The sequence below is a fragment of the Amblyomma americanum genome, chromosome 5 (genome assembly GCF_052857255.1).
Source record: "Amblyomma americanum isolate KBUSLIRL-KWMA chromosome 5, ASM5285725v1, whole genome shotgun sequence".
Taxonomy (NCBI): domain Eukaryota; kingdom Metazoa; phylum Arthropoda; class Arachnida; order Ixodida; family Ixodidae; genus Amblyomma; species Amblyomma americanum.
In genome coordinates, this window is record NC_135501.1 from 40,925,602 (window position 1) to 40,950,636 (window position 25,035).

Sequence of the window (25,035 nt, forward strand, 5' to 3'; positions counted from 1 at the left end):
ATGATAATTGTAGGGGAAGTTCTTTGTTGTTTGAGGCCAGGACTGGAGTTTTGCGGACTAAGACGTATAGAGTCAGGCACCAGGAGATAGACACTTTGTGCATTGCGTGCGGAGAGGAGGAGGAAACGGCTGAACACTATCAATTGATACTCTTCTGTAAAGGGCTTCACCCTACAGTGGAAGGCAGCGGGGCTGACTTACCCAAGGCATTGGGGTTTAGGGATAGTGAAGGGAAAGTGGATTTTAAGAGGTTAGAAGTAACCAAGCGAAGGTTATCTGATTGGTGGCTAAAAGCAAGACAGGAGTAAAATTTCACAAGACATGGCTAGGTGGCTTGAGCCACCGCCCGATGTAAAGGGTTCAGCCGTATCTATCCACCCATCCATCCATCCATCCATTCAAGAATCATCGAAACACTGCATATATACCCTAGGGTGCCTCGATGCGCGCGCCCTCTCCGCCGCTCCGTGCAGGGTGGAGCCATCCTTTGACAGGGTCAGTGCCGCCGCCGCGGAAGAGGGCAGCCATATTTGAGCCCACTCCTCGCTTCCCCACGGGCCGGTTGCACGTGCGTGGTCGCGCGTCCGCCCGGTCGCAGTTTTCTTCGGTTTCAAAACTCGCAAGATGCCTGGCTGTTGCGTGCCACTGTGCTCAAACCACTCCAGAAATGGCTGGAGAATGTTTTCATTCCCAAGAGACCCTAAAAGAAGGCTCCTCTGGACGGTGAAGATAAAGCGGGACAAATGGCAGCCTGCAAACTCTTCGCGCATATGCAATGTAAGTACAGTGATTATTTGGACGGTTGCGATTTTTTGTAGTTATGTCTGTCGCTGCAGGTTTACATTTAATATGTGCGCTGGAAGTTGTGTTAGTGTTCCTGGAAAGGCTGTAACTACGCACGCTACGTGACTACATCTTTTATGAAACATATATAAGGAGGAATTATACAGCAGATGAGTGGCGGAAAATCATTTTCATAACTCGCAGGTGTGGACATGGATTTTGTATTTCTGTGCACAGGCTAATAAACACAACTAACGGTAATATTAGTTATATACAGTGAAGCGTTGCAGAAGCACTCGGCATTTATGCAATAACAGACTGCTTGCTTGTAGTCGGTTAGCTTAGAGCCGACAGGTTCTTGATTAATTTTTCAAATGGCCCTAAAAGCAAACGCATCAAGAGACATGCGTCAGAAGCGTCAGAAACTTTGACAATAGTTTTGTAGAGTTTTTATTTGTTCCAAGGCTGTTTGAAGAAGCCAGGAATTAGTTACTTTTGGTAAAACTCCCGTGAATGTGAGCTTTCGTATATAGTAGCTTCGCTAAGAACTTGTTGCTTCTATCTGGCATTTCTAACGTTGGCGCAGTTATTGTGCAGTGCCGGCTATTTCCCTTGTGCGCAGCCATTATTAGTCTGACTTTTAGGATTTGATAAATGCAGCTGCCGAGTGTGCGCGACTCCTTAACATCGCTGGAGCAGTGCCAGAACTTGTGTATCTTTCAAAAGGGGCATTTCTTTCTGTTTGTACTACATACTGGACGCCTGAATTAATTTTCTTATGCAGGCCCATTTCGAAGACAACTGCTACGAGAATCACCGCGCGGATGGAAGGAAGCTGCTAAAGTCAAACGCTGTTCCAACCATTTTTTCGTTCAGACGTAAGTTGCACTATATTTTATTATTGATGGCAAATATGATGTGCATCACTGTTGTGACTCATGAGTTAGAATAATAGCGCTTAAAATCTGGCCTTCTAAATGCAGTACCAATTGCATTACCAATTGCAATTTTAAAACTTTGTCATTGAAATTGTGCCTGTTGCCAAATGTTTGGGAGTGCTCTTTGAACAGCACACGTCTTGGGATCTGCAAGTAGATACAATCATTAGGAAAATATCCAGAGTATCCGGAGTACTTTCTAAATTGAGACATTGCCTCCCTACATGTGTAAAACGCTTTATATATAACTCTCTTTTTATGTCAATAATAAACTACTGTTATTTAGTCTGGGGGCAACCACTTTATCAAACATTAATCAGTTACATATAATACAAAAGAAGGCTGTTCGAGCGATCATGAATGTCCCATACCTTGCTCATTCCGAACCACTATTCAGGGAGTTAAAATTAGTGCCGCTTCCTGAACTTTATCACCATACTCTCAGAAAGCGTTATCAAACAGGTATCAGAAAGAAAAACAAAACTCTTGAAATTATATCGAGTCTAACACTAAACAGAAATGTTCGGGACACTCGCTATCACGAGACTTGGGAGGTTCCGTGTAACCGCACAAAATATGGTGACCAGATGCTGCGATTTCAACTGCCGAAATTACTTAACTGATTACGCACATATATATATATATATATATATATATATATATATATATATATATATATATATATATATATATATATATATATATATATATATATTTTCAAGTTACAACGCGTTCGCCTCTGTGTTTTTTGCACTTATTTATTGACTGTTTGTTCAGATGTGTGGTGATATTGTTACTTTCCTATCATTATTTTTTGTACGCAAAGTGTTACCTGCCTAGTTTTTTTGCACAAGTTCTTTTCATTGATTTCATGTCTTGCTCATATCTAATGTATATTTGCACTGCTGTGTCGCTGTCAAGAAGACGGTCAGTGGGCGCTGCCAAGCCCTATTTTTGTGGCTTTTTGCCCACTGTCCGTGACATCAGTGTCTGTGGGTATTGATGTTGAAATAAATTGGAATTGAATTGGAATTGGAACTTTTCAAGCTTAAAATTTTCGCTTTTAGGTTATGGTTCGCGCAGCTATGAAATAACTGCCGACACTGAGCAATTCTGACGAACTTCACTCATTTCTGCTCTTGCATTTCCTTTTGTTTGTGCAGCTATGGTCCACCACCAAAGAAAGGCTCCTAAGGAGAGAGGCACACCCGCTCTACCAACTACATCAAACTCAACAGTGCAGGAACAAGGACCTGGCGTTTTTGCGGATTGCGATGAGCCTGGGGGAACGAACTTAAGTGAAGAGGTTGTCTATCAGCCTAGCGATGGACAAACAGAGCAAAATGAAGGCTGTGATGCACATTCATCCAGTAGTTGTTGCGCTCAACTGAGAAAACAACTGGAAGATGTGAGAAAGAACCACAGACAACTTCAAGAAGTGCATAAAAAAGCCAACTTGACTATTAACTATCTTAGAAAGAAGGTGCGAAAGCTAAAAAGCGCCGTAGAGCACTTTAAAAAAAGGATAAAATTTTTAAATAAAGATCAAGTTCGTGCACTTTCCCGAAAAAGCAACAAGGGAAGCATCTGGTCGCCGCAGACTATTAAACAGGGGCTTCAACTGAAGTTTTCTTGTGGGAAGTCTGGTTACAGAACTCTCAGACAGCTCGGCTATCCACTTCCGGCAGAAAGAACTCTATCTCGTCGCCTCCACTGGCTCAAGTTCTCACCAGGAATTCTTACAGACGTTGTAGAACTTCTCCAAGCGAAGGCACAAGGCATGGAAGATGTAGAAAAAGACTGCGTCCTCTTTATCGATGAGATGGAGATTGCCAGAGGGTTTCAGCTTGACCGCGCTGAAGACATTGTGTATGGGGGAGTGACATTGCCACAAAAGCCAGATGAGCCTGCTAATCACGCTCTGGTGTTTATGGTTGGAGGTCTCAACCAGCGATGGAAGCAGGTGATAGCTTATCATTTCACTGGAAGCCATGTGGATGGCCGCACGCTCAAGGACATTGTTCTGCAAGTTGTCCAACTCTGCGCCGATATTTCCCTCAGAGTTCGGGTTGTAACGTCCGACATGGGCGCCTCAAATCGAGCGATGTGGCGTGAGCTGGGATTTTCTAGCCACCGAAATTCGAAGACAACCTGCTCAATACCACACCCTTCGCTCAATGATATGGAGTTGTTCTTCAACGCAGACGCTGCTCATGTTTTGAAGAATATTAAAGGTCAGTTGATAACATCTCATGCATTTACATTAAGTGAAGCAACAGCCAGCCAGTGCGATCTTCCCTCACGTGAAGTGAAACTGGATCATGTGCATGCTGTGCTGGAGTTTGACAAGGAAAGGGAGCTAAAGCTCGCACCGAAGCTCTCTGAAGCCCATGTCTCATCTGGACATTTTACGAAAATGAAAGTCGGACTTGCCGTGCAATTTTTCAGAGAAGCTCCCAGTGCAATCCGATACCTCATCAAGGAAAAAGTGCTGGACATAGAGGCAGAAACAACAGCTTGGTTTTTAGAGCTGGTATCAAGATGGTACGCATTAATGTCGTCGCGTCATCCATCTGTTGCCCTAAGTCTGCACGATGTGGCGAAGCATCATAGAGCTCTGGAAACTCTAAACCTGGCTCTAAACACCTTTCAAGGGATGAGCATGGGCAGCACGTCTCAGTGGAAGCCATCGCAGGCGGGCCTCCTGATCTCCACAACGGTCGTGCTTCGCCTGCAAGACATTCTTTTGAACTCGGAGGGCTACAGCTTCTTACTCACCAGCAGGCTGCTACAAGATTGCCTTGAGAATCTTTTCTCTGTGGTTCGTCTCAGGAAGCCTGTCCCAGACGCCTATGATATGAAATGCGCACTGAAACTTGTGTGCATAAGCCAATTTTTGCACACGCCGTCTACCACCAGCTACAGTGTTGACGATTCTGAGTACCTGGTTGACCTTCTGTCAAACGGGAAACGTGAACTCGCTGAAGCCGAGGTAAAGGAAATCGATGACTCGGAGGTTCTTTTCATTGAAGCGCTAACATCGACTGAATGCAGCATTCTGTTCCATATTGCCGGATTCCTCGTTAAAGGTATTCTGAAAGCCATAAATAATTGCGAGCAGTGCAAAGCTACTCTGCTCGGTTCTAGTGACGCTGAAAATGCATATCTCACAAGGCTGAAGGAATACCTCGAAAATGGCGACAACCTGCATTACCCCAGTCCTGAAGTGATGAAAGTGCTGAAGTCGTGCGAGGAGCATTTTAAGGGCATCACAGAATGGGCGGAAAGCCTTCTAACTATGAAATCTCCAGTGCAGGCTGTGATAACATACCTAAGACAAATGGTTCCGTTTAATGTTGAAACATGCCAGGTTCACAACGAAATCATTCAGAAGTTGTTATACTCGACCTACGCTCGAACGAGGCTGCGAATTCACCTGCGACAACTGGAAGAAAAAAAAGTCAATGGACATGCAAGCAAAACGTGTGCTGGCGTCAGCTTGCCGTGAAGAGATTTGTAAATATTGTGTATAAATGTCAAATTCACCATAGTTCGCTTGTCTCCTATTTTTTGACAGTAGCTTTAATAATTTACAACATAAATAAACTGCATTATTACAACTCCTAAGTAAGTGAAATTTATGCACTTACGTTTCTCATTAACTCTTCACACTATATAAGAAAAACTTCCTCAGTCGATGAGACACGCGCATTTTCCCAATATAGGCTCTGTTGATAGATGTTATTTTTTTGCCTTTTCATGAGAGTATTTTTCACAGTCAAGTTTGCGTTCACTTAATGTTTTCGGTGAAGGTATGAAGGCGCCGAAATTATCCCATGCTTTGTTAAAGTCGTTACTTTACATGAAAAAAAGCTGCACGAATTATGCAGCTGCATTGTATATTACAGCTACAGTGCAAACTCCTGTACCACAGCATTGTTTCTTTTTTTTTACCTGCACAAATTAACAAACAAAAACAAGCGATGCCAAGGATCAAACGACTACGAATGTCCAAGGGCCTACAGATTGCGTCCATTTGATTCTGAGGGGGTAAAATGTTTCATTAATAAGCCTTATCATTCTCAGCATTTAATATTGACTAATACGTTGCGGCGAACGAGATAAACTCTGTTTTTGCGAGTCAGCGCACTGAGTCCCAGACAATTTACAAAACTCCGTAAGTCAGCTTTTCTGCATAAAAAAAAACACCTTTACGATTGCGACGCGAACTGTCCGAGGGAGAAGAGTTGGGTGCAGCGCAAACGACTTTTATTCCTTTATGTTATGGTGTGCACGGCCAGGCGAGCACCTTGGCACAGCTGCGTTTCAAATTTCCTTCAGGAATGCAGCCCGGGGAGGGTGCATTGTAACCGCAGCAATGGCTTGGGAGAGCGGCCCCTAATCTCTTTATTGTGAAAGCAACACAGGGCAGAAGCCTGTAGGAAAGGGTTCGGCAACAATAGATGTCCCCAGCGATGCACCCTATTTCTGCCTCCAAAACCTGTTTCGCCGCGATGGTGAAGGGGCCTTCGCTGCGCAGAGAAGCTTACCTCCAGTGTTCTGAAACGAGTGGGCTCAAATATGGCGGACACTGCAGCAGACGACGCGGTTGTCCCCACCCTGCACGGAGCGGCGGAGAGGGCGCGCGCATCGAGGCACCCTAATTACAGTGCTCTAGAATATGGGTAGGTGGGTTCAGGGAGCGGCCAGCGGTGAGGCGACTTGTGTCGACGATACCAGATGGCGCCACCAGAGCATGGGCTGTATGAAATGCGGCGCGCCGCGCCTTGGATGCGCGCTGTGCATAGAATCGTCTTGAAATAAGCAAGGCTCTGTCTTTTAAAACAGGTCCTACAAATAGGTGAAGCTGTACACAGAGATTGTCGGCGAATAAAGAAAATTAGATGTAGTAGTAGCCAACAGCCGATAGCGCGGTGGTGCGGACGAGCGGCCCCGTTAATGCTTCGCAACGCTGATCGTGCTCTTTTGCAGGTACGGCTCCCATATTTCAACGTTAGTGCATACTAGTATTATCGCCACCCATAGGAAAGGCTGAGTACAGGGAGAGGAGCAAACATTCTATCGATCATCGGGGTTATCCAGCGGCCAACTCGAAGCTGTCGGCAAACGTGGCCGAGTGTACTCCAGCTTGAGCCATCGGAAGTGTTTTAGTAGAGGGGCGGGGCAACAAGAAATTGGAATAAAAAAAACGCTTCACTTAGAGACCGTTGTGTGTACAGCGTACTATATGTGAATGCGATAATTTTAAGTGTGGTATGCATGCCTCTGTTTTGTAAAAAGGAAAGGAACGCCGACCAAAGGTTGTTAAAAAAGACGTTCTGGCTTCCCTATGGAAGCCTTGATAACTCTGATCAAGGCTTCCGTAGGGAAGCCGAAAAGTCTTTTTTTCTAACAACCTTTGGTCGGCGTTCCTTTCCTTTTTACATGAATCTTCTACCTGACCGGACGAGTTTTCGTCGAACTTTAGATTTCATGCCCCTGTTTTAATTGTTGTTTTGATGCATGCATTTTTTTTCATCAAAACGAAGGGTCAATTGCCGCCGATGTATAAACGCTGATGAATGCAAGACAAGATAAAATAACTTTTATAAAACAAAGCACTCCTTTATTGCAGCGCTCCAACTATGCACAGTGTGTTTTCTTGTTTGCACAGTATGCCAACTATGCCGTGTTTTCTTGTTTGCACAGTACATTTAGCCGCGCGACTATGAGCACTTATTTGCCCATCTTAGCATGAAGCTTCTTTTTCCTGCGAGCTTCTCGCGACTCATTGATTGATTTAACATAAAAATGCAGCCTTGTCAAAACATAAAACTTGAGAATGCTGACTGTGAGCGCTTCTGAGTGCTGGCTGCACCCTACACCACATGAAATCTGAGATTTTCCCAGCACCATAACATCTACTATGCTGTTACTGCACAGCTTTTCCTGACTAAAAAAAGTTATGAAAAGGTTTTCCAGCCTTCTCACCATCAAAAAAAGCACACGAGACGGGTAGAGCAACCCTCCTTTGTCACAAATTGCAGTAAACTCACTGCAAACTCTCTGGCTCCACGCATTGATTTTCGCCCATTCTTAGCTTGCAGTACACAGTACCACTGTAATCAGGTATGCGATGGCAGCTCGAGTATTCTGAAGGAACATCCAGTTTAGAAAAATCGTCCGGCACCGATGCTTCGTCAACTTCACAAGGGTCTTGGTCGTTCGCCAACACGCTACTCTCAGTGTCAATGCCCGGACACCTCGATTCCTTGTTAACGTCGGAAGCATTACTTTGTGGTCTTTTCGCTTCATTAGGATATGTACTTGTGCTTTTCCTCTTTCTAGGTGGTCTCTGTAGCGGTGTTTTCTTTGACAGATAGCTCGGCAGCAAAGTTGGCACCGCATCGGGTAAAAGTTCCGGCTTTCCACGCGGAATGCGGACTTCTTTGCCGTCAATGATGTGTATAAAGTCCCTCACAATGCATGATGGCTCGAAATGTAGCTCACACACACAGCAGTTTTCGTCCAAAACCTTATCTTTCGATGAAGGTTGCGTTCCCACTGCTTCCGTTGGTTCTCATCCTTTGGCACAGCGAAGAGCGACGGCTGATCGCCTTTCGTCCACTGGTATCCCGTTTTGCACCCGGGAGCAAAACAATGCCGTTGACGCCGACGATTCGGCATGACCGTAGTCTTAACGCCGCGAACTCACAAAGAGGAAAAATGCACCGCACAAAAAGCAACAAACAGCTGCAGGCAGCTTGGCGGGACTGCTAGCCGCGCGCGCGGGCGCGCCGTGCCTACAGCCCACGCTACAACAGCGCCACCGCTTACATCCGGGACCTGTCGACACTCGCCGCCTCACTGCATCGCATGGAGCGCGCCGGCTCCTGAACCCACTACCCATATTCTAGAGCACTGTACCCTAATATACCGATGACAGAGAAGCCACCAAGCGGCGAAAGTTTTATGCGCTCGTGGAAACAGAGATGATAAGGCAGGTGGGGCAAAATGACAAAGGCTAAAAAAACCGAAAAATTTTGAACAGAGCAGGAAGAAGCAGAGCAACAAGATGCAAAAACTTTACCAAGTCATTTGAAAGAAACACTCCGACACGTGAAAATAGTGGCGCAGATGACAGACAGAATTTTGAAGACGGTTCCCGAAAACATTGAACCAAAATATACGCGTAAAACAAAAATCAAACGTGGCAAAAAAAGAAAAGCATAGTGGCAAGCAAAAACCAACAATGAAAAAGCACAGTGGTGATTGGATAGGCAAACGAAAATTTAACGATACAGGTGAAGCCTACAATTGACCATTTGCGGAAAAGCGAGCGCCGCCTGTCGTGCAAACAGAGAAGCTCCGCCGGTACCTTTGGTTGGAAAGGGGCTCTCGAGCAAGCATGCGCAAGGCAGCGTTCAGCAGCTCACGTGCGCTTGTTTTGTTGTTTTAGTATTGTTTATTGGCCGGAAACGTGTGTCAGCTAACGAAAGAGTATGATGGAAGAGGAGAACATCCCATTTCCGTTTTTAGAAACACGGTGTAGCGAATTATTTTCGCGTTGTAGCCTGAAAAACGACCATGTGTGGCCATACCTGCACTCTGCTACCTCAACGGAGTAATAATAATAATAATTGGTTTTTTGGGGAAAGGAAATGGCGCAGTATCTGTCTCATATATCATTGGACACCTGAACCGCGCCGTAAGGGAAGGGATAAAGGAGGGAGTGAAAGAAGAAAGGAAGAATAGGTGCCGTAGTGGAGGGCTCCGGAATAATTTCGACCACCTGGGGATCTTTAACATGCACTGACATCGCACAGCACACGGGCGCCTTAGCGTTTTTTCCTCCATAAAAACGCAGCCGCCGCGGTCGGGTTCGAACCCGGGAACTCCGGATCAGTAGTCGAGCGCCCTAACCACTGAGCCATCGTGGCGGGTCCTCAACGGAGCGCCGAATGACCAAGTGAAAATGTGCGTGATAGGGCCGGAGTTTCTGCTAACTTAACACAACACCTTTTGCCTCAGGGCACACTTAGCTCATTATTAAAGGACCGGTTGTACTATCTCAATACGGCAGAGCGTTGCTTTGCGTGCTCACGGGCCGCGGGAGCGTTAGAATGCGCGGATATACGCGAGGCTGCGCTCGGTCGTGCTCCAGCTGTTCAGGAAGCACATTGTAGCATTAATGGTGAATGTTCATACTAGTATATATCATTCGGTTTTCCTGCGTCGGTGGCAAAACTCTTCTAGAACGACCGAGCAGTGTGTACTCGGCAGTAAGCGCGAAATAAAGCAGCAACACCCGTTTCGAAACGTGCTGGATGTGCGCATTACTGGCCCCATCAACGGGTTCGTCTTTTGCGCCTTGTATGTCGTCGAAGCCTTTATTACGTACAAGTCTCGCTGTTGCAAAACACGTGGTTAGCTTAGATAAATCGCGTTGGAGTTACATGTCAGTTCCGTGGAAGTTACAGCTCACATCAGTCGTCGCACTACAGCGCAGGAATGCACGGCTAGCTCATGTTTTCCAACCAAAAAGCAAACCGCCCAGAGAGGGCGCTGCCTGCGCCTTCACCACGCATGCGCAGAAACTTCTCCGCAAATGGTCAATTAACGCGGCTAAACGTAGCTCTATGGGCTAAACACAGAAGATAAAAAGCACTGGATAGATAAAACGATAAAAAACTGGGAGGAGCATGAAAGATGAAGCCAACAAAAAACACAGCTAAAGCTAAAAGATGAGGTGCATAAAAACAATAAAAGCGAAAAGGAGAGAATAGTGGGAAAAAAATTTTTTGTTTAACTCCTTTGTAAAACCATTACTACTTCAAACAGGCCCCGATAGAAAGATTAACTCTTTTTTCGACAATGAAACCGAGGGTGCACTTACACATTCACCCTCGTGCCTAGCAATCTCGGTTGCTTCCACTATTTCACGTGTCAATTAACTTGTTCCTGCGCTTTTTTATCACAGTGGCTTTTTCGAACAAAGGATGGCATGGATTTTGTGGGCCACAGTTTCGGCAGTGGACGGGCAGATTCCTGAGTGAAGTACCAGATAAATCGTTCTTGTGTTCCCTCAGCCGATCATTGATACATCGGCCTGTTTGGCCGATGTATACCTTGCGACAGGACAAAGGAATTGAGTAAACGACGCCTTCCGCGCATGCCGTAGAGGGATCACTGTGCCGAATGGTGCAACCCCTTTTTCTTTTCTCTTTTTCATTTACAATCCTACAGAGCTGCGAAAGGCGCTGAGGGGCGGAAAAAACGACGTCCACTCCTGCTTTGCTTCCAATTTTTTTAAGGTTGTGTGAAATTTGGTGCATGTAGGGGATAACAGCAACCTTTTTATATTGCTTGCGCGCTTCAGCCGGAGCCCTCCTATTCTCGCGCTTGATAATTTTCAGAACTTTTTCTGCAACAGAACTAAGCAGTTGTGGCGGGTACCCTGAGTGCGTGAGCCTGCTTATCTGGTTTGTGAAGCTTTCCTGAAGTTTGTGCTCACATGACTTGTTCAAGGAATTAAGAAAGGAAGACTGGATAATACCTCTTTTCACCAGCTTCGAGTGAGCGGAGTCATAAGGTAGGATGGCCTTTTTGCCCCCTCGGATCAAATGCCCAGCACACGTGATTGATGGGCGTGAAGAAAATCCTTAGCTCCAGGAAGCGCAAGGAATCATTGTCCGGCAGTTCGTGTGTTAGTTCGAGTGGAGCTACGGTACCCTTAAAAACACTAAAAATTTGAGGCACTTCCTGAATAAAAGCTTCGTTGTCGCAGTCTAAAAGGACTAAGAAATCATCGACGAAGCGGAAAATTTTTTGAACGCTTGAATGCTCAAATTGGTTCCTGAGAGCTCTGTCATGCATGGCAAGAAAAAGATCGCTAAGCACGGGGGCAATGCATGATGCTATACAGATTCCTTCCTCGTTTTTTTTAGCCTTTGTCATTTTGCCCCACCTGCCTTATCATCTCTGTTTCCACGAGCGCATAAAACGCGTATTTTTGGCGCCTGGACACGAATGCGCCGCGAGAGAGAAAGCACTGAAGCGAGGAGGAGAGGACGCTGCCTGGTTGGCTGCGCGGTTCTCGCGGTCGGCTGTTACATACTGTGGGCAGCATCCCCATTCCCCCCCCCCCCCCCCCTCCCGCCTTTCCTTTTCTCCACATTACCGCCCCATAAAAGTTTTGAGTCCGCCGCGGCTGCTTTGGACTTTTTTTATTCGAGTAGCGTGCTCCATCCGTGAATTATGGCGGCATCATCGCTGCCGTTCGAATGCGAGTTGGACAGTGACAATTGCGTCGAGAACGTGAGTTGTTTTCGTGTGGCTCTGAACACCGAGGGAGACGCGTACGAGTGGCTCACCAGCTACGGTGTAGCGACGAGAACCACGTGGACCGTTGACTGGGAAGTTGCAAAGCCTAAAAGGTATCGGAGATTTTGCATTTTATTCACCCATGCACTTGATGTATTACTCGAAAGAGCGGTCGTCTATTCATAATTGTTTCGTAATGTGAGGCCACCTGTGAAAAAAGTACATAGGCGCGCGGCGCTGAAGCCGTACGTACTTTGCTTCTCGTATCACAGCTATTCACGCGCTTCAGGGTGCTGTGTGCAAGTTCTGAAGCCTGTCATGGAAAAAATATATAACTGTGGACTGTGACATTCCAATTTTTCAGCTTTTTGCTATGCTGGCTTCACCGCATGGCAGTAATGTAGTGCAGAGAATTACGCAATAATTACATTATTGTTACCAGTGTTTTTCTAATGTAAAAAATAGACTAAAGCGAAAAGATGAACGTTATTCTGAGAAGTGAAATCATTTGCATTGTGACAGATTCCAATTATCAGTTTTATAAGACTGGCTTCACCGCACGGAAGCAATGTCTTACAGAGCACTGCACAATATTTACATTATTGTTACTACTGTCTCTCTAATGTAAAATATTCTTACGCAAAAATATGAGTTTCATTCTAAGAAAAATCATTTGAATTTGTTTTTTACTAGGATCGCATTCCACAAGAAGTGGAAATGCCAGCACTCGAACAGGAATAAGATTACTGGCCAAACGGCCACCAACTGCCCAGCCTTTGTGGACATCAAAATAAAAAACATTACTAGGGACACAAGGAAGCGGGACCCATTCCTGAAGAGGGCTACGCCGTTGCGTGCCATTGTGAAGGTCAGGGATGACCATAATCATGCACTAGACTGTGCTGATGCCTTACGTCTCCTGCGCACCACAGCTGACACTCGAGCCATGTTCCATAGCTATTTTCATGATGGCCTCACACCAGCACAGGCCATAGCTATGCACCAGCAGAAGCTAGAAGCTGAAGATGACGCCGCCGAGAAGCTTGCCAGTGGTGCCGTGAATCCAAGCGCAGGCATTGTTTATTACTGGTTCCGGCTGTGGCGGGATCATCATTACGGCAGCGCAGTGGACCCTGTCAGCAAACTTTCAGAGAAAGCGTCATGCTATCTTGACAAGGGTAAGCTGCAATATATCTGAGCAGTGTAGTTTCTTTTCTTTGAAATTCCTGCGACTTTTTGAAAAGACTGAACTGCAAAGGTTTTTTTGGGTGTTTAACTGTTTGCATTTGCACATATCTGTGTGATTATTTTTATTTTTGTGGTCTAGGTATTTCATAAATATTTACCTTTTGCTTCACCAGAATAATCACCAAATGTTGTAGCACATCATGCTGCCAACAGAGGTAACCTCTCGGCTAGCAGTAGCTTTTCTTTCCCCTTAGAGGGACCACCTGAGGCTTTAGAGTATATTCATTCGGCCACGACGGTCGAATAATTCTAGAGGCCCGTGTAATGTGCGATGTCGGTGCACTAAAGAACCCCAGGCGGTCGAAATTTCCGGAGCCCTTCACTACGGCGCTCCTCATAGCCTGAGTCTCCTTGGGACGTTAAAAAAAATGAAATTTGGTTTCACCGAGTATCTGGTTTTTACTAGATACTGCGCAATTTCCTTTCCTTAACAGCCATTTAAATGCAGCGTTCTTTTCTCACTTGCGAGTCTGGCGACAGAAATTTATTAAGCGCCGATCAAAGCTCGCAGACTTCGAACTTGTTTCGCGATCGCGTTGTTGGTTTTAGGTATTTTTGCTTGCACACTTTTTAGAGATTGTTACACTTTCTTTTTATTGTTTCAATTGCACATACTTACTGAAGCATCATCGGATTATTTGGCCTTGAACACGCGCCTGAAATTCCCTCTGCAGTCCGCATTGTTCCAGAAAAACAAGAAAATATGCATCCCTATTTTTAATGAGACTAGCCCAATCCACTGATTCGTTTCAGGAATGCAGGCCCGAAACTATATGGCAAGAAAATCAAGGACACACAGGTACGGGTTTAGTTCTGCACAGGCGGTCCCTTATTCGCCGCTCTGTTTGTAACCTATATTGGGCCAACGATGGAAATTAAGCGAGCAACGCCTTATCTGTCATCCTTCTGCCTTTGTCTTTAAAAGCTGAAGTGAGTTTAGCCTTGAATACTCCTCTGGCGGGAAGTATTCTTAAGCAAATTAAGGAATGTTAATAATATCTTAAACCGCACAGTAAATTGTCTCTAACTGCATGAAAAAACAGTTCAATGCACCTTAAGTTCCTCCCAATAATAATAAGTTTGAATTGAATTGCACCCAGTCTTCACGAATTGTACTGCAGTCACTGCAGGCTATAGTAGGTCGCCTGCCACCAAGGTGACTAAGTCTGGGCATAGCGCGTCGCCCCTATTGAGTTTAGCCTCGCTTTCTCTGTCAATTTAAATTGTCAATTACTGACCATTTTGCAAATTTTGTACTGGTTTTACCACCATACAGAGCAACGACCGATCGTATTGCGCTAATAGTTTTGCGCCAATAGTTTTTTTTTATTCACCTCGACATTAGACTTTTTAAGATGCAATAGGATCGTCTGAAACCTTGAGACCCGTGGAGAAGAAGCGGTGTGTGTTGATGTGGGGTTCGGCGCGCTGTCGCACCTTTTTGTACATGTGTTGCGAATATTCCGCGAGAGGGCAGTGACCTCTAGGAAAGTGCATGGTGGATGCAATGGCCAGAGCCCGGGAGGTGGTGGTGGGCAGCATGGATGGCGAACACCTTGTGGTCATCCATGCTGGTCTCAATGATGTAATGCAGGGGAGGAGCCAGAATCTTGAGACGCAGTTGGAGGTGGGGATGCGTAGGCTTAGAGAGGCCTCTGAGAGTGTGCATGTGACCATATGCACAATCCCAGAGGTCCAGAGGCAGGCTCGCGAAACGGAAAGGAGGGTCGTGGAGACTAATCGGGTAATTAGGCTATTGAGTCGACGACTAAGATACGAGGTGATGGAGGTCAACAGGGAAGTGTACGAGGTTAGGCCCCACCCTTTTGCACAGGATGGCATCCACTACGGTGGGGCCACTGGCAAGAAGGTGGGTAGTAGGATAGGTCGCCAGGCAACAGCTTTTTTGGGGGGACCCAGAGCTCTGAAGGAACCAGTGTAGAGAAGGAAGAATTAAGATCAAACGGACTATGGAACCATAGGGGAAGAAAGAGACGCAAGCGCCAGGGCCAAGTTAATTCAGATATAGGTTTCATTAACATGCAAGGTGGCAGGAATAGACTGAAATGGGAGGAAATAGAAGAACAGTTAAGACAGGAGGAATTAATGGTATATGGTTTAGCGGAAACACATCTTAGAGACATGGAGCAACCACCCTGTAACCCAGACTACGCATGGGAATATTGCAATAGAACAGAGGGCAGCAGAAAGGGAGGTGGAATCGGGGGATTCATTCATAGAAGTATGAATTTTCAAAGGGTTAGACTGGGATGCAGGGAACATTTATGGCTAAAAGGAACAGTGGCAGGCAAGCAAACACTCCTTGGCTTTGTATACCTGTGGACAGGGGTTAATGCCAAAGAGGAAAACAGGAAAATGTTAGAATGTATTGCAAGCGACATTGATGAGCTAGGAGGACAGGGCGAGATAATTATATTAGGCGACATGAATGCACACATAGAAGACCTGGATGGGTACACGGATTCGACAGGAAGCATGCTGCAGGACATGTGTGACAGGCATGATTTAGTTGTATGCAACAGCACCGAGAAGTGTGAAGGGCTCATAACATGGGAGGCGGGGAGTCTGCACTCGACGATAGATTATGCACTAATGTCTCAGAGGATGTATACCAGATTAGGGGTAATGAGCATAGATGAAGATGGTTCCAGAAGTCTAGGTAGTGACCACAAGCGTATCAAGTTGAGCTTCAGAAGAAAAAGCAATGTAGGACTGAATCAAGATAAACAATCACGGGGAAATTTTTACTCAGAAAAGCAATTGGAAGTAGCAGCCAAACAAATCGAGAAAGTAATTTTTGAGGATAGTGAAACAGAATGGACTTATACCAAATTAACTCGATTACTGGAGCTAGAGCTAGCTAAGGTGCGAGTAAAGCTAAAAGGGAAAAGATGCAAACCCAAGAGTTGGTGGGATGAGGAGGTCAAGAGGGCAATAGAAAAGCGCAAGGAAGCATCCAGGGAACACAGATATTCCAAGAAGAGGGGGGAACCAAAACCCGAAGTAGACAGAAAATGGGATACCTTCATAAAGTGTAGAAGGGACGCATCCTATTTGATTAATGAGAAAATTAGAAGAAAGGGTGCCCAATGGATGTCGAAAGTAAATAAAAAGGATAGAAAAGCAGCCCAAAAATTCTGGAAACATCTAAATGCAATGAGTAATAAAACTAGGCTAGAACAAAGGTTTATTGTTACAGATGAGAGTATTCGACTAGAAGGGGATGAAGCAATAAAACACATAGGAACAAGGATGACGGAAAAATTTTCAGCAAAGCAAGTGGTACATAGTTTATCGAAGGAGGATAGACCGGTTACAGCAATAGCTTCGCTTGAGCAAGGAGAGTGGGAAAGGGCAGAGAAGAAGGTTCCTAGTGGCACATCAACAGGACCAGATGGTATCCCGATTATGTTGATAAAGAAGTTAGGACGAAAATCCAAGCAAACATTAATACAGGTAGTGAACAAAATGATAGTGGATGAGAAAGTCCCCGATGAATGGCGATTAAGTAGAATGAACATGATATATAAGGGAAAGGGGGACAAAGCAGATGTAAGTAACTATCGCCCCATAACAGTGACATCTGTGGTTTACAGGGTGGTGATGCAAATTATGAAGGATAGACTGCAGGCTTGGGTGGAGAACGAGGGGGTGTTAGGGGAACTACAGAATGGGTTCCGGAAGCAAAGGAGGTTGGAGGACAATCTATTTTCATTGACACAGTGTATAGAAATTGCGGAAAAGGAACATAGGCCCTTATTGCTAGCATTTCTGGATATTAGGGGAGCCTATGACAACGTTACTCAGGAGCATTTGTGGGACATATTGGGCACATTGGATGTGGAAAATGGAGTAATTAATCTTTTAAAAGATATATATAGAGGTAACAGAGTGCTCATAAAATGGGAAAAAAATGTATCAGGGCCTGTAGAGATACAGCGGGGGCTTAGACAAGGATGTCCTCTGTCCCCTTTGTTGTTCATGTTGTACCTGCAAGGTTTGGAGGCCAAGCTAGAGGGGAGCGGACTAGGTTTCAACCTATCTTTTTTCAAGCAAGGGGAATTGATTAAACAGACATTACCGGGACTAATATATGCGGACGATATAGTGATAATGGCTGACAACAAGGAAGACCTGCAGAAGTTGTTAGACATATGCAGTACAGAGGGAGATAGATTAGGCTTCAAGTATAGTAAGGAAAAATCTGCAGTCATGACATTTAATGAAGAGGGCGGCGAGCATAGAATACAGGAGTTCATGCTAAAAGTAGTGAATGAGTACAAGTATCTTGGGGTGTGGATAAATAACAGTGTTGAGTATCTGACAGAGCATGAAAAATATGTAATGAATAAAGCTAGTAGGAATGCAGCTGTCATGAAAAATAGGGCACTGTGGAATTACAATAGGTATGAGGTGGTAAGAGGGATCTGGAAAGGGGTGATGGTCCCTAGCCTGACCTTCGGGAATGCGGTCCTGTGTATGGGGCCAGATGTTCAAGCAAGGCTGGAAATTAGGCAACGGGGAGTAGGGAGGTTAGCTTTGGGAGCACATGGCAATACACCAAATCAGGGGGTACAGGGTGATATGAGATGGGCGTCTTTCGAGAGCAGAGAGGCTAGCAGTAAGATAGCATTTGAGGAACGATTGAGAAGGATGGAGGAAAAGCGGTGGGCTAGGAAAGTTTTCAGATACCTGTATATAAAGAATGTTGACACCAAATGGAGAAAGCGAACTAGAAAATTGACAAGCAAATATCTGGACAGCAGTAAGGGGGCAAATCAGCAATTATCGGTTAAGAAAAAGGTTAAAGGAACAGAGAGAGCTTTGTGGAAAACAGGGATGCTGACGAAATCGGCACTAGAAACATACCGGACCTTTAAACAGGAAATTGTCAAAGAAAATATCTATGATAATTGTAGGGGAAGTTCTTTGTTGTTTGAGGCCAGGACTGGAGTTTTGCGGACTAAGACGTATAGAGTCAGGTACCAGGAGATAGACACTTCGTGCATTGCGTGCGGAGAGGAGGAGGAAACAGCTGAACACTTGATACTTTTCTGTAAAGGGCTTCACCCTACAGTGGAAGGCAGCGGGGCTGACTTACCCAAGGCATTGGGGTTTAGGGATAGTGAAGGGAAAGTGGATTTTAAGAGGTTAGAAGTAACCAAGCGAAGGTTATCTGATTGGTGGCTAAAAGCAAGACAGGAGTAAAATTTCACAAGACATGGCTAGGTGGCTTGAGCCACCGCCCGATGTAAAGGGTTCAGCCGTATCCATCCATCCATCCATCCATCCATCCATCCATCCATCCATCCATCCATCCATCCATCCATCCATCCATCCATCCATCCATCCATCCATCCATCCATCCATCCATCCATCCATCCATCCATCCATCCATCCATCCATCCATCCATCCGGTTTTGTTTTATTTTGTTTTGCTTTGGTGCACGCCGTTAGAAGGGGACTCATGCCTTTTTGGTTAGTCTTCCCATTCGTCCTTGCGGTTTCCTTCGCCGCTCCGGACGGCGGGGCTTTCTGCCGGCCTCGACCTTGGACCCCTGTCCCCTTGGCGGATTGCGAGACCACCTAGGGAGCAACTCGTGGGTAAGGGAAAACGCTGACATCAGTTCTGAGCTTTCCTATTGGTCAAAACTGATGAGCCGCAGTTAGCAGTTAATTTTTACGTGTGGAAAGGGGCGCGGGCATCTTCGGGGTGTACCCGCGAAGGGAACCGCGCCGGTGTGCTTTGGTCTCGAGCGACTCCTAGCTGGCAGGCGCTCGGTCTGGCCGAGTGCGGAGGGAATGACCGTTGAGAGCTGGTGCGAGGCGCTCCAGTTTGACTGTTGGGACGCGGTGTCCCTCGCCTCTGTGCAGGCGGTCGGCTAGGCCGGCCGCGGATAGTTGTGGCCGTATATTGACTTTTGTTTGTACCCATCTGTACATAGCCTGTATAAAAATTCGTTTCTCCATAAATCGCTTCGCCTGCAAGTCGTATCATCGAGGAGCCTTCAAGCGGTGCATCCAGTTTCTGGAAATCACCGGACCAACACCACCGGCAAACCTTTTACTGGCGCAGTCGACAGTACTGGTGCTCTGCAGCGGCCCCGAGGAACGGACGAAGACATCCTCGGAGAGAACGACGAAGTTCGGCATCCAAGGCGATATACCGAAAGGACGACAGGCTACGGGGGTACGAAGGTGCGAACCGCATCGGGCGTGAAACGCCGAAGACAAGGCCTTCAGCAGACACAGAGTGGTATCCCTCAGCAACGGCGGCAGTTGGAAGATTCAAGCGGACACGGCTTTCTGCGGAGCAACGAGGAGGCAACAAGAGGCCTCCGAGGAAGAGAGTGCTGCAGCCGTGGGATAGGACGAGGCGGCATCTGACAGAGGTTCGGAGAGGTCGCAGGAGCCATGGGCAGCGACGCGACGGCAGAGTGAGTCCCCCTTCCCATTTGCTTGCCTCCGTAGCGCTCGAGCCGCAGGATTAGGAAGCAACGGATGTGATAGCCGCAGTCAGGCCAGGCGGAGAAAAGAAAAAGGTATCGCAGTCGGGTGGCTGTTTCCGATGCGGAAGCTGGAGGCATGTCGCGAACTGCCCATTTGATCGTGAGAACCGAGCTGATAGACGAGAGAATCCACCGCGCGATGATAGGCTAACGGCACGCGTGTCCACCCATGCCTTGCAATCCACGCGTCCAGCGCTCAGGGACATTAAAATCCGCTGTAGGGAAGCGGTTATTGGCGCTATTGTGGAGACCGGTGCAGATATCACCGTAGTGCGCGAAAGCCTTGTACCTGAGGAGTTCGTATCCCCACATGGGACGATCGATCTCGTCTCTGCTTTCGGAGAGAATGTAGAGGCAAAACTGGCAGTAGCTCCGTTGGCGCTGTGTCGGGGCGCTCCCCTGATCGAAAATGTGGACGATGCGACACCGGTGTTGTGTGCGCTCACCGACAAGCTCACACAAGCCGACTGTCTAATTTCCGCAGACGCATGGGAACAGCTGCACGACTCGGGCAAGAGGGACAGTGAGGGTCTCGTGCAGGCGGTGGGAACTCTGTCGCCGCCGGCTGAAGACAGACCAGATAGATCAGGGCCAGACGTGGGCACCGAGCCCGTCCTGGCGTTCGCAGACGAAACCCTGCCCCAGCAGACAGTTGACAGTAATGAGGTCGAGCCATCACAGGCAGGCGGCACGGCTGAGCTTAGCGGGGCACAGAAGTTTCGCGCGGAGCAGCATGAGGATGAGACTCTGCGTCAGGCCTGGCAGAACGCCAAGCAAGGAAAGGCGGGCATGTCTATCGTAGACGGAGTTCTGTATCATAAAGACTAAGTGCTAGGCCAAGGGGTACAGCAGTTAGTACTGCCAAGATTACGGCGCGAGGCCGCACTCAGCCTAGCTCACGAGTCCTATTGGGGGGGACACTTGGGCTTTCGCAAGACTAAAGCTCGCCTAAAGTACAGTTTCTACTGGCCGGCCATGGAGTCGGATATTCGCAAACACTGTGACAGCTGCCATAGCTGTCAAGTGCGTTCAGACCACCGGCGAACCGATAGGGTGCCGATAACGCCTCTCACTCGCCCGAAGTTTCCCTTTCGGAAAGTGAACGTGGATATCATAGGTCCGATTGAGCCATCGTCTGGCCGAGGACATCGGTACGCGCTTTGCATAATAGATCTGTGCACGCGTTGGCCAGAAGTAGTCTGCCTAAGGTCTTTGTCCGCCAGGGCAACCTGCGACGCGCTGCTTTCGGTGTTTAGCCGGACTGGGGTTCCCGAGGTGGTGTGCTCAGACTGCGGCACCAATTTCACAGCCGCACTTACGAAGGAGTTCCTCGAAAGACTCGGCTGTACCCCGCGCTTTTCCGCTCCCAATCATCCGGAGAGCAATGGGGCGGTGGAGAGGTGGAACAGAGTCTTTAAGACCATGCTCTCACACGTAATCGAAAATGAACCGAAAGACTGGGACAAATTCATTCCCTTTCTTCTTTGGGCCTATCGGGAGGTGTCACACGACACCACTGGCGTGTCACCCTTCCGAATGCTTTACGGCCGAGACCCAGTAGGACCACTCAGTATCCTGAAGCAAAGCTGGCCAGGAGACATTGAGGTACCCGGGGAGCTAGCGAGTGCTCCCGCTGAGTATTTGAAAAATCTGAAAGCACAGCTCGAGATCGCGGCCGACATTGCGGAGCTAACGACTAGAAAACAGCAAGAGGCGTACTCGTCGCACTACAACAAGCACGCAATGGTAAAAACCTTTCGCGAAGGTAAGGCGATCCTCGTCTTTGATGACAAGAGGCCAGGGAAAATGTACCCTAAGTGGCTAGGGCCGGCGGTGGTGACAAAAAGGTACCGCGAGCACTCGTACTATGTGCAGATGAGTGACGGTCGCCGCATGCTAGTACATGCAAATAAGCTACGCCCTTACGTCGGGAAGGTAGGTTCGGTGAGCGTCATATTTGATGACGACTGCAATTTTGGAGAAATCGAATATACCCCGCGCGCAAGCAACGTCCCGAAGGACCGGGTAATGCCTACGCCGGATAAAACAAGCCACTTAGACAGGGATGCAGCGGAGCTGGTGCACGCCACGTTCGAGCAGCACCAGGCATTATTTGCGAACGAACCCTCGATCGCGCGCGTGGGCGAGCACAGCATAAAGCTCGCGGAGGGGGCAACTCCAAGGCGAGGCCACCCTTATAGGATCCCAGAGGCTTTAAAAGACGAAGTAACGAGGCAAATTGGTGAGCTCCTTGCACAAGGCCTCATCTACCCCTGTAAAAGCCCTTTTGCACACCCGATCGTGTGCGTTCCCAAAAAAGGCGGGTCGGTACGTCTTTGCATAGACTACCGAGCGCTGAACGCGGTGACCGAGACGGACGCATTTCCTATGGTTTGCCCCCAGGAGCTGATCATGCGAGTCGGAGCCGCGAGGTTCATAACACTTCTGGACCTCAGGCGCGGCTATTGGCAGGTGCTACTCGCTCAGGATTCTCAGCTTCCGACAGCGTTCATCTCGCACAAAGGTCAATTTGCCTGGCGGGTGATGCCTTTCGGTCTTAAGAACGCAGCGGCAACCTTCCAAAGGAACATGAACCAGTTGCTAGCCGGGCAGGAAGAATACGCTTGCGCCTATCTAGACGATATCGCCGTATTCAGCCAATCTCTAGAAGCGCATATCCATCATTTAAAGCGGGTGTTTTGCACTCTGGAGGAGGTGGGCCTGCACGCTAGCTGGGAGAAGTGCCAGGTAGCGATGCCTTCAATCCGCTACCTGGGGCACGTTGTCGGCTCAGGCCGGCATGGCCCAGCCAAAGAGAAAATTGAGGCCATCGAAGGAATTCAAGTCCCTAAGACAAAGAATTGAGGAGCACCCTTGGGCTGTGCGGCTACTACCGTAGCTATGTTCCCAATTTTGCAGAAATCGCTCTGCCACTAACACGCCTGACAGGAAAAGGCGTGCCGAACAAAATACCGTGGCCAGATGACGCGGACAAAGCCTTGAAAGCCCCGAAGAAAGCTCTAAGCGAGGCGGTTTCACTGACCACTCCGGACCCGCGAAAGCCGTATCTGCTTTTTACAGACGCGTAGGCAGTAGCAGCCGGTGCCTGTTTAGCGCAGCTTTCTGACAACGGCACTGAGGCGCCGATAGCCTTCGCCAGTCACAAGTTCACACCATCGCAGATGCGGTGGGCGGCAATCGAGAGGGAGACATTCGGGGTAATCTGGGCATTAAAAAAGTTTGAGACGTCGGTGTTCGCCGCCACCGTGACTGTCATCACTTACCACAATCCGCTCTCCTTTCTAACGAGCAGTGTGCCTCAAAGTGCAAAGCTTACGCGCTGGGCTCTTGCGCTCCAACGCTACAATGTTACCATTGAACATCGCAGAGGAGCCGACCACGCTAACGCAGATGCCTTGTCTAGAATACCCAACGCTTGTTGGGATAGTGCACTGGCTGACGTCCGCAGTGACCGCTGGGGATAGTGGACCAGGGAACTGTGTGCATGGACAACAAACTGTACTCGTTGTACTCAAGAAAGGCGCACGTCGATCGAACGAAAGTGTGGGACTTCTGTGCGTGTTTTTTGTCTATATTTTGTGGACCTTAGTAGCATGTATCTGCGTGTGTGACGAAGGGTCGCAGCATGCGGTCTCGCAGGCTCCGGTTGCTTGCTCGTGCAGAGGTACTCAACCGCCACTTGCCGAACCCTTTTTGTTGTTTGTTGTCTCGGCTTATCTCTGAATAGATTAGCTGAGTCTTGGGGGGAAGGTGTAGGGTTCGGCGCGCTGTCGCACCTTTTTGTACATGTGTTGCGAATATTCCGCGAGAGGGCAGTGACCTAGGCTGCGCGTCCGGTTTTGTTTTATTTTGTTTTGCTTTGGTGCACGCCGTTAGAAGGGGACTCATGCCTTTTTGGTTAGTCTTCCCATTCGTCCTTGCGGTTTCCTTCGCCGCTCCGGACGGCGGGGCTTTCTGCCGGCCTCGACCGTGGACCCCTGTCCCCTTGGCGGATTGCGAGACCACCTAGGGAGCAACTCGTGGGTAAGGGAAAACGCTGACATCAGTTAACAAATCTGATTAGTTTACCAGCTCTGTAGTCAGCACGTCTTATAGGGGTATACACACCAAATTTTTGCTTGCGTGCTTTCTTTTCTCAAATCACGCGTTAGAGGTTGATATACATAGACCACGCCGTGTTTATAGCCTAAGATTGCTAAATAGCTTATAATTGATTTTTTTCTTGATGCTGTTTCGGTTTCATCAGCCGAACGATGGCTGTGTTTAGGTCACGCGAGGAATGAAAAAAAAAGACATTACAACTGCTGATACGTCGCTTATTGCCATTCCAGCTCTTCCAGCAGGCTGGTCAAAGAAGTGACTCCCAGTAGTCCTTGCGAAAGCGCGTGATTTTCGGCACTCTTTTTGGCGTGCAGCTCGGATAGCGAGGCCTCTCCTGAGTATTCCTTGCTCATCTCCTGAGCTTTCCTTCGTACACGGCGGCCGCCTATTTTTCGCCGCATGTGGTGCAGCACGGCGATGGCACGGCGGCTTTGCATCGCGCTGGTGCTGGACGCGCGTAGTTCGCCCCGCCACAGTTCGCTCCATGTCGGTTGGCCTTTAGATGCATTCTCGTGCACTACACCGCTGACAATGCTGTCCCGCAAAAGCGCTTTTCTAACTCAAAAAGCCTGTTTGCAAACATTGCCGACAGTTTAGGTGAGACACCCTGTATATATGGTCCACGAACAGCGCCACAATATTCCTGGTCGGCCAGCACAAAGGAGAAATAATGGGAGATCGGAGGGAGGGTCACATTTAAAGTAGACACGATGCGTTTGTGCCATTACTGCTCATGAAGACAAAATAAACGGGAGGAGGAAATAACAAAATGAACTTTCGAGAGCTTCGAATACTCGCCTGCCAGCGAGAGCACTTAACAAGGTCCCCAGTATTGGAAAGCTCTCTCCTCGTCAGGGTCTCCGGGAATCCCTGGGCAAACATTTGATCAGGTCTGCCAGTGTGACGGCCCCAATGAGGGTTCACAATTCGCAACCCGGTGGGTTGCCGTCTGGGATTCGTGCAGAGGGCGGGAGTGAACGAGTCAACATCACAACTGACTGGTAAGGAAAATATTTAATCGTCAGCTGTGGTTGTCTGAAGGGGGTCGGCGATCTGCTCACCCGGTGACGAGACGGGGCTTCTTGTGGAGT

At 47.7% G+C, this 25,035-nt stretch overlaps 2 protein-coding genes across 4 annotated transcripts in view; both read left to right on the plus strand.

The window, feature by feature from the left end:
- Positions 1 to 25,035, plus strand: part of LOC144132405 (uncharacterized) — a 273,566-nt gene that overhangs the window by 112,233 nt on the left and 136,298 nt on the right. The gene's annotated exons all lie outside the window — the stretch shown is intronic.
- On the plus strand, positions 11,979 to 14,295 carry LOC144133606 (uncharacterized). The gene is made up of 3 exons (XM_077666796.1): positions 11,979 to 12,157; positions 12,738 to 13,222; positions 14,046 to 14,295. Exons 1-3 carry the CDS (start codon positions 11,979 to 11,981, stop codon positions 14,141 to 14,143), a joined length of 762 nt encoding a protein of 253 aa, XP_077522922.1. The 3' UTR covers positions 14,144 to 14,295.

Bases quoted from the DNA above. Each gene is read 5' to 3' on its own strand.
- LOC144133606 (XM_077666796.1), top strand. From the start codon at position 11,979: ATGGCGGCATCATCGCTGCCGTTCGAATGCGAGTTGGACAGTGACAAT. The intron at 12,158-12,737 runs GTATCGGAGATT...GTTTTTTACTAG, and splicing joins GAAGTTGCAAAGCCTAAAAG to GATCGCATTCCACAAGAAGT. The intron at 13,223-14,045 runs GTAAGCTGCAAT...GATTCGTTTCAG, and splicing joins GTCATGCTATCTTGACAAGG to GAATGCAGGCCCGAAACTAT.